At 33.7% G+C, this 8,954-nt stretch overlaps 2 protein-coding genes across 3 annotated transcripts; one reads left to right on the forward strand and one right to left on the reverse strand.

Moving 5' to 3' along the window:
* The first annotated feature begins 328 nt into the window (after nt 1-328).
* Nucleotides 329-5,054, forward strand: LOC121726470 (protein king tubby). Of its 2 annotated transcripts, XM_042113860.1 has the most exons (7): nt 331-481; nt 550-673; nt 777-866; nt 1,079-1,260; nt 2,617-2,800; nt 3,060-3,259; nt 3,505-5,054. In XM_042113860.1, exons 1-7 carry the CDS (start codon nt 440-442, stop codon nt 3,907-3,909), a joined length of 1,227 nt encoding a protein of 408 aa, XP_041969794.1. In that variant the 5' UTR covers nt 331-439; the 3' UTR covers nt 3,910-5,054. The 2 variants fall into 2 exon arrangements, with proteins under 2 accessions (XP_041969795.1, XP_041969794.1); XM_042113861.1 differs by lacking the exon at nt 777-866 and having other exon boundaries at nt 329-481.
* Nucleotides 5,055-7,937: 2,883 nt separating this feature from the next.
* LOC121726450 (60S ribosomal protein L28) lies at nt 7,938-8,477 on the reverse strand. Its single transcript, XM_042113831.1, has one exon. It carries the CDS (start codon nt 8,393-8,395, stop codon nt 7,976-7,978), a length of 420 nt encoding a protein of 139 aa, XP_041969765.1. The 5' UTR covers nt 8,396-8,477; the 3' UTR covers nt 7,938-7,975.
* Between the last annotated feature and the right edge of the window lie 477 nt (nt 8,478-8,954).

Consider the following 8,954-nt stretch of genomic DNA (forward strand, 5'->3'; position numbering starts at 1 on the left):
TTTTGATCATTATTCTGTAATTTTACAAGCGATGTTTGCCAAATAGGCGCGGGCAACCTATTTGGCAAACATCGCATGACTTTGGCAAACTTCGGAAAACGGCGCCAGCAGCCATTTCGGCAACCGGCGCCGGCAGCGGAGGCACTCCCTAATATTATAATAAAATGTGCGAGCTATGTCCAGCTTCACAGACCACAGTCCTACACTACACGGCAGATTGCCATGTAGGATATTGAATCGGCCCCTATAGTGAATGCAGAGTGGGCCCTTTTAAGTTTTATCTGGCAACACTAAAAACCAGGCAACGGTAGGCAAGATGATTTACAAACAAAAAATGAGCTTTTAATGAAATTCAATTTACAATTTAAAAGAAATTTTAAAGTTAAATTGTAGTAATTGTGTAGAAAAATATTGATAGTATTTAATAAAGTCTACAATAATGGCGGCAACGAGCATTCGGGATCAAAAAATCGAACAGCAAGTGAGTAAAACTTTAACGATTTTGTTCAGAATTAATTTATAATTTATTCATAAAACCTTATGTTTCAGCGTCAATTAATGGAGCAAAAAATGAAACAAAAAAGGCAAAACTTGGGTATGGTGCAAGCAAACGATTTGAGAGTAGGTTCAGCTAAACGACCCATCTCTGGAAGTCGCTCTCGAGAACTACACGGTAATATTGAACAAACTTTAAAAAATTGTTGTTTTCAATTTTATTTTATTTCATCTGCATGTTTGTGCCCTGTTTTTGTTACGCGTTTCATCTTTTTTATCAGGCTATGATGGTCCAATGCAATTTCTTATGTCGCCTGTAAACCCTGATCAAGTAATTCCCCTGCAAACTAATAGAATATCCACATACGATGGTAAGTTAGATCATCAATTTGCTCTTATATTTGCTTTCATTTTTTGTGATTGAATGATTGTTAGCTCATAAATTTATCTTATACTTTTGATTAACAAAGTAGCCAATTTAAAATGTTATGGAAATATTAAATGTTATTTATTGAATGTTTTGTGTTGAACCAGTAACATGGATGCTGAAGATTTAACCTGAAGTTAACTTTATATTTTACAGAACTAGGCAATCAGATTGAAGTACTGACTGTGGGTGATGATACTGGTGAACACAGTGGTGAGGAGGAGGGGGAGAGTGTACCAGTGTGTAGCGTAGGACGAGACGCTAGTACTGATGATATCTGTGCTGACGCAGCTGTTGCTCCTATAGGTAGACCTCCAAGGGATCTATCTCCGAGTCAGGTATATTCTTTGTTACTATTTCTAACAATAATTGACCTTAGCTGGTTACAAGGTATTATCTATAATATTACAATTAATGAATAATTAAAGTTGTCCTTATGCATATAAAATTACTGGACGATTCAAGAAATAATTTCCAAGAAATTAAAAAAATAATTTCCATTGCTACTCAAATTAAAGTAATTCTTTTCAATGATCATATTTATTATAATTTTGGCTTATCGTGTAAAGTGTAAACTATATGCTTTAGGACCCATGTTTATGTTATGGGTTGGTAAAAACCAACCAGGGTTTTGTTAACATTACCTCATGAATCACATTGTGTTATGAATTGATTACTCATCCTACATCCAAGTATTTTCATGTTTATAGAAACAAATCTAATGCCAGTGACTCATTAACTTTGTTGTCAAAGTAACTACAGTAGGGCCTTGTTAATCTGGAGAGGCAAAAACACGACCCTTTGCGAATTATCGAGGTGTCCGGATTATAGTATGCAATATTTAATGTTAATAAACCACATGCTTTTATCTAAGACCACATGCTTAACCTTAGTTTTTTCAATCAATTTTTAATATCAATGTCTAATATTTACGTGATCTTAGCCAACGCGCTAAATTGACACTGTACTAGATACTTATTAGGGTCAATTCAGACCGCAACGCGATATGGCTAGGCGAGGCGCGGTGCGGCATGAATTTGTATGGATTTGACAGATTTCAATTGCATGAGACTTCTTGCGAATCTGTGAAATCCATATAAATTTAGAAAATATGCATCTACGCGTCGCGTTGCCATAGCGTTGCGGTCTGAATCAACCCTTACACAAAAGGCGATAAACAAAAGACTGACGGCGCATTGGCTCATGACAGCCCGTACCTACACTCGCCGGCCTCCCCCGCGAATCCTATTGGCCGGCCGGATTACAGCGATCACCGAACAAGCGGGAGTCCGGATTACCTAGGCCCTACTGTATATATAAAAGTTAACTTAGTCATAATGATGAATTCATGAAATAATATATGTATTGTTTTTATTAATTTAATGTTAATTATGTATATTTTAGATAATTATAATATAAATTGTTTATTACATTTTGATTTTTTTTTTTGTTTTCTTGTAAAAAAAATCCGTAGCAAGGAATATGAGAACTGTCACCCATATCATCTTAAAACGCACAAACTATAATTCCCCTTGTTATAACATTATATGAAGGCCTGTTACAAATAATGAAAGATTTTATTTGGATAATTGAATTTAAAAAATGTAAATATCTTACATCAATTCTTTTCACTGTGGTAGGCATAACATAGTTACATCTGTATGCATTCATTATTTTAAAATTAACATTTACAGACTGCAGAAATAGAAGGTTCAGTGGAAGGTGCCGTGGAGACATTTGTGGTGACTCCAGCCAAACATGGTACTCTGTACAAGTGTCGTATAGCCAGAGACCGGAAAGGCATGGACCGAGGCTTGTATCCAACATACTTTCTTCATCTTGAAAAAGATTATGGGAAGAAAGTGTTTCTACTTGCTGGTAAGTAAGAGATAAGTTGAATAATATATTAATTATGTTGTCATAACAAATGTCTTACTGCCGCACTCAGAGTGGAACATTAATTAGTTAAATGTAATTAATTGAAATTTTTGACATAAGCCCCATACATTATCTGTCAAACTCTTCATTAAATCGAAGGTTAATCATAATTAAATGTCTCTAAGTACGGCGGTTAAATAATTAAATGTCTTAAATGACAAATTAAACTAAAACATATTCTTCATTTCCATTTTTTCAGGTCGAAAACGTAAAAAGTCAGCTACTTCGAACTATCTGATATCAACAGACCCAACTGAACTCACAAGACAGGCTGATAGTTTTGCTGGCAAACTTCGGTCCAATCTGCTTGGGACAGCTTTTACTGTCTATGATAATGGCAAAGCATGGAAGAAGAGTCACAGGGATCAAACAAGACATGAGCTTGCTGCTGTTGTTTATGTAAGTGTTGCTGTAATGTCTTTCTGTTATGATTTTTTTTAACAGTAAGGGTTTTACCATGCAGGCAGTTTCCTGGCAGAGTGACCGCCGCATAACAGCTTCGTCAAGTATACTCATTTGTGTGATAAGACCCTTAACAAAAACTTTCTCTTAGCCTGCAGTTACTCTGAACTGTACTGTTTTACAAAGGTCTCCCAAAATGTAATTACTTACATTAAATAAAATATTTCTTTCCTATTTTTCAGGACACAAATGTGCTGGGTTTTAAGGGCCCTAGAAAAATGACTGTTATACTGCCTGGCATGACACCAGACCGACAAAGAGTTGTCATTGCCCCACAAGACGAGAGTGAAACACTTCTAGAACGTTGGAGAAGTCAAAACTTTGATGATGTGGTGGTTCTTCACAATAAGACACCCGTGTGGAATGATGAAACACAATCTTACGTGTTAAACTTTCATGGAAGGGTAACACAAGCCAGCGTTAAGAATTTTCAAATTGTACATGATTCTGAACCAGATTACGTAGTCATGCAATTTGGTAGGATCTCAGAAGATTTGTTTACTATGGATTTTAGATATCCACTTTGTGCCCTACAGGCATTTGGTATTGCTCTCAGTTCATTTGACAGTAAATTGGCTTGCGAATAGACGGAACTACAATATTGTAGGTAGTTTTATACAGTATTTGTTTATTGTAGATAATTTATTTCTAAAGTTTGTATATTACTATATTTGTTTGTATACTTGCCATAAAACCGTACAAATTATTGTCTGGTACATAACTGCCTAATTTTTTTCTGATCCATTTAAATTTAAAATGTTTTTCACATTGCACAAAGATTGTTTTGTATGCAAGATTTGCATTTTATGTTTTGGCAAGTTTTATGAAATATGTACGACTTTCGAATAATTGGCCAATCATGAGCAAGTTTTAAGAAAATTTGATGCATAGCATTGAATGCAAAGTGTCCAAAAAGTATTGTAGTTTTTATATTAATTAATACAATGAGTGTATAGTCGTTAATTTTGTTTCTTGAAATACTTTTTTAAAATAGACCACCTAAATGGTAACCATTTGTGTTGCCAATCGCTCGTACCGCCTAAAGTATTTCTAAATATAACAAAAAATGTAGGGGTGAATTTACAGGGTCGTCGTACTGTCATTTAATACTAATTGCATTCCAAATCATTCCAGTGACCATAATTATTAATTATTGTAGCTTATACGCTTAAGAATATTATGTAAGTCCACGTCCAAAATTAGCTAGACCTTTGAAATCTTAAAAAGATATTTTACAACTGTATTCTTGTACGCTTAGCAATCAAACAACACGCACACTCATGCGCAATTATATATTGTTCACGCTTTTATAAATGTACCTTTTAATTATTTAAAGTTGTAAATTGTGTGCTAGGACTGCTTGTTTATTGAATTCCCTCCTTAGTATTTTCTCTTATAAACTAACCCCCATGTTAATAAAAATATTTATGGAGCAATTAACTATACAAGGTATGCTAGTCTTTGTCAAGCATAATATTGAATATGTTACGCTACATTTCGGAATTTGAATAGTTATGATATGTTACATGAACATCCTTATTATAAAGAGTAAGTACTAAGTAGTATGCATATTAAGAGGGTAAAGCAAATTTATCAGTCCTAAAGCGAAAGTTTATGTTATAGGTTGTCAGATTTTTATCGCATCGACCACAAATCGAATTATTAGCGTTACTATTAAGTATGTAGTTGATGTTAGAATATTATATTAATATTATTATATGTAAGTACAATCTGTAAATACAAAGTAGCATGATATTTTATGTTCAAGATAAAATGAAATGAATCATATATAAAAATAATAATATCTTTAACCAAAAGTAATATAGTGCAGTAAAAAGCCAGTCCTTAAATTGCAAACATTTTGTTTAGAACACTAAAAAATGATTTCAAATATAATGTAGAACTGTTTGCACATTTGACAAAATCAATGAAAATTATTGTAGTTATAATATTTTAAATTATGTGTACTAACAATACAAATAAACAATCATTTTAGCATTTTGACAAATTTATTGTGATATATTTAATAATTCTTATATTATCATGACATCATAAAATAGTAATTGCTTGCTTTACTTGCTTTACTTGATAGTTAATGGACACAAAATACTTTGCATTTTATCAAACTAGTCATTTATTTATTTGTATGTAAATTAGATTACATAGGTAAATTAGATACATAGTTTTAATGCTTTGAAAATATGCTAATTGCTAACTGCCGCACTCAGAGGGGAACATTATTTACTTAATTGTAATTAATTCAAAATTTTGACATAAGCCCCAATCCCCATACATCTGTCTGTCTGTCAAACTCTTCATTAAATTGAAGGTTAATCATAACTTAATGTCTCTGAGTACGGCGGTTAGAGTATTAACTTTGATCTGAGGCTATCACGCTGTTTACTATTATAATTAAACTATTAAGGTTAAATAAGGCTATGTAGGTAATTTTATTGTATTAGATCAGAAAGCATAAAATGTAGTTCGGATGGTATGATTAACTAAAGTTGGCCACAGTATGGTTTGTAAAAGGTGATCTTTAATTAAAGATCACCGTAAAGTAAAGAAATTAAAAAGTGGTAACATCGTAGTGTCATCCCTTTCAAATCGATCTAAGAAAAAAGGGATGAAACTACGATGTTGCCACTTTTTAGTTTCTTCACTTTCTTGACAGACTGTAAGTAAAATAATGATTACACTGGAGAGTATATTTATGGTTTTGATCTAGAGTCCAAGATTATTATTGATTGATAAACAGATAAAAAACATTTGTATAATGTGGATTGTGGGTACATTTAAATAATTATATTTTGTAGTTAGTAAATACATATTTTTGATGCATTCAATTCTTCGAATTCAAGTGTTTAAAAAAATTGTCACTGTGAAACCAGCTTTAGTTAATTGACCTACACCTTTATTGAATTTGGCTCATAATTCATCTCATCATCATTATCAGTCTGACAGTAACTTAATGAACACTACGCGTCGCTGACGCGTGGCTCCCGTCCCCCCGTCCCCCCCCCCCCCCCCCCTGGCGCCATCCCCCGCGTCGCCCACCTCTACCCACCGCCGCGAAGTGACCGTTCTGCGACGATTTTAAGTGGGATAAGATATGTTATTGTAAAAAAATTTACACTATTTTTTTTGTTAAATGGACACTCCTAATGATACCTAAGTCCTAAAAAAATTTATATATGTTTAATTATTGCACCCTGTATATTAGCCCTGTAGTGGCTTCGATTGACTCTTAACTCCAGAAATGGCTACAAAGGATTCTATTTTTGCATTGGAACAATAATAAAATGTTTTTAAGGCTGCTGACAATGCAGATCGTCCACTTAGCTGAAATCAGTGTTGAAGGCGTTACATAGATGAAGACAGACTGATATTGATGATGATGAATTATGATGTATTGTGCCTTGTATATCACTAGGTTTAAATGTTCGTGCCTTTTATTTTTATGTATAATATGTATTTTGTACCTGAAGCTTTCTAATGTGTACTTAGTTACTTACCCATTTGAGCAATCAGTTACTATATTTGAATACCTATTTTATCCATTCCTATTTTTAAATTGTGAGGGTTTTACTCGGAACATAATATTATTATTATTATCCAGAAGATGTGGCATGTCTTTTGACTATCCTTTTTACTGTATCTTATTTAATTTATCATAATATTTAATGTAATTTTAAATGCAATTAGGATGTTGGGGTGCTAATCCACATAATTATTTTTATATAAGTCACTGTGTGGGTGCAAGTGTAATCGCACACCCAACAATCAAGAATTCAACAAAAATAATTATGAGAATTAATGGCTTATTCCCACAACTTCTATAACCATGGCATTTGTCTTTAATTTTTATTTGGGGTAGTTTTTGCTTCTGAAAATTTTTTTTTTATAACAAACTGTACTTGGTAATACCTAGAGCTACCATCGCCCAAATTTCCTTCGCCGGTCAGGCACGACAAAATTCCCAGACATTTGGCCGAAATGTGGTTATTTCCCCGGATACCTATTTACGATAACGTCTTGCCAATTTTTGCTTCAACAAGAATTTGTAAAAATCTGACTTATTCAAGTCCGTTCAAGAAATCGTGTGTACATGCTTAGCGAGTTTTTATCTTTTGTTTATTGCTGCCTAGCTAAAAAGTTGGACTTCTCTAAACAAAAGTGTCCAGATTTCACCCGGACATTTTTCAAAAACCCGGCTGGATGCCCTTCAAACTAAGACAAATCCGGGGAAACCCGGATGGATGGCAGCCCTAGTAATTATACCCCATCCCCTTGATGTGGTATTACACTTTGTCCCCCCATTTTATTGATGCATAGTCAATAGTGGTACAAAATTGTATTCATTGTCTACTTGTTATTAATTGTCAAAGTAAAATAACTTTGCAGATTTCCTTTGTTATTCAGTCTATTTACATTTTAATGTGACGGAGGCTAGTAATAGTGTGATTTTGTATTATTGTGGTGTTATATTTAATATGACCATAATTAATAGCTATGGTAATAAAGGAATAGTATAAAGTGATATTTTAATCTAAACCTTTTAACCCACTATATTATAGTTAAATCTTACACTAGAGAGGTTAGAATAAAAAATGTATGATTTTATAATTTTTTTTATTGTCAGCTTATAACATATTACTCGGTTTTGGCTGCGGCCGCTTTAGGTTTCTTGGCCTTGATGGGCCTTTGGGAACGAAGAACAGCAGAAGCACGACGAAGTGTAGCCTTAGCCAAGTCGGGGCGGTAGTTGTTAGCTCTGAGCAACCTCTTTACCTTGTGGAGTGATCTTCTGGCTCCAGCCTTGAATGACCGGCGAACTTGGTTCTTTGCCGGCTTGTTCGTGGCCTTAGCTTTCTTGTACACTACGGTAAAACCTTTCCTGTTGGGATTCTCCACCACGCCGACAGCTTTCTTGTGGATCAGGCCATTGTATTTGAACGCACTAAGGTTAGTTACATTGTTTGGTTCCTTACTGAATGGCTTCTTGATATTACGCTTCTTCACCAGGAAGGCGTTGTTGTTTCTGATAATCATCCAATTTAAATGCGCCGACATTTTTGGAATTTATCGTGTAAAAATTACAACACAACGTGCTTGCGCTATCACGTTGACAAGAGAAAGATTTTTTTTTTATGTTGCAAGATTAAAAATATGGTACAGAGTACAGACCACAGATAGACCATAACCCATTTATTGAGTTATGACTTATGCCTTAGGGGGGTATTACAACATCATTTATATATGATCATTTTTATGATCATATATAGGATCCAATATATATGATCATTTGATCATATCTGCATATTACATTATCATATTTCATTGATCCTATTTTACGTCATATGTGGTTTCAATAGCCAATGGAGAGCGCTAACGCTGACAGGTCACTAGATCTCACGTCAGGGTTACTAGATCTCAGAGAATTCGATTTGTCAAAAGATATCGTCATTTTTAATATGGCTTGTTTTTTGTTATTTCAGCAAGATTATCCAAGTATATAATTAGAAAAATAATTACATTACATTATTTGAAACATATTAACGGACAAGAAATTAAAAACTCTTTTTTATATTAAATAACTGGCAACACCTATTTCTATGACCGTATTGGATCA

This window comes from Aricia agestis, chromosome 4 (assembly GCF_905147365.1).
Source record: "Aricia agestis chromosome 4, ilAriAges1.1, whole genome shotgun sequence".
NCBI classification, from domain to species: Eukaryota; Metazoa; Arthropoda; class Insecta; order Lepidoptera; family Lycaenidae; genus Aricia; species Aricia agestis.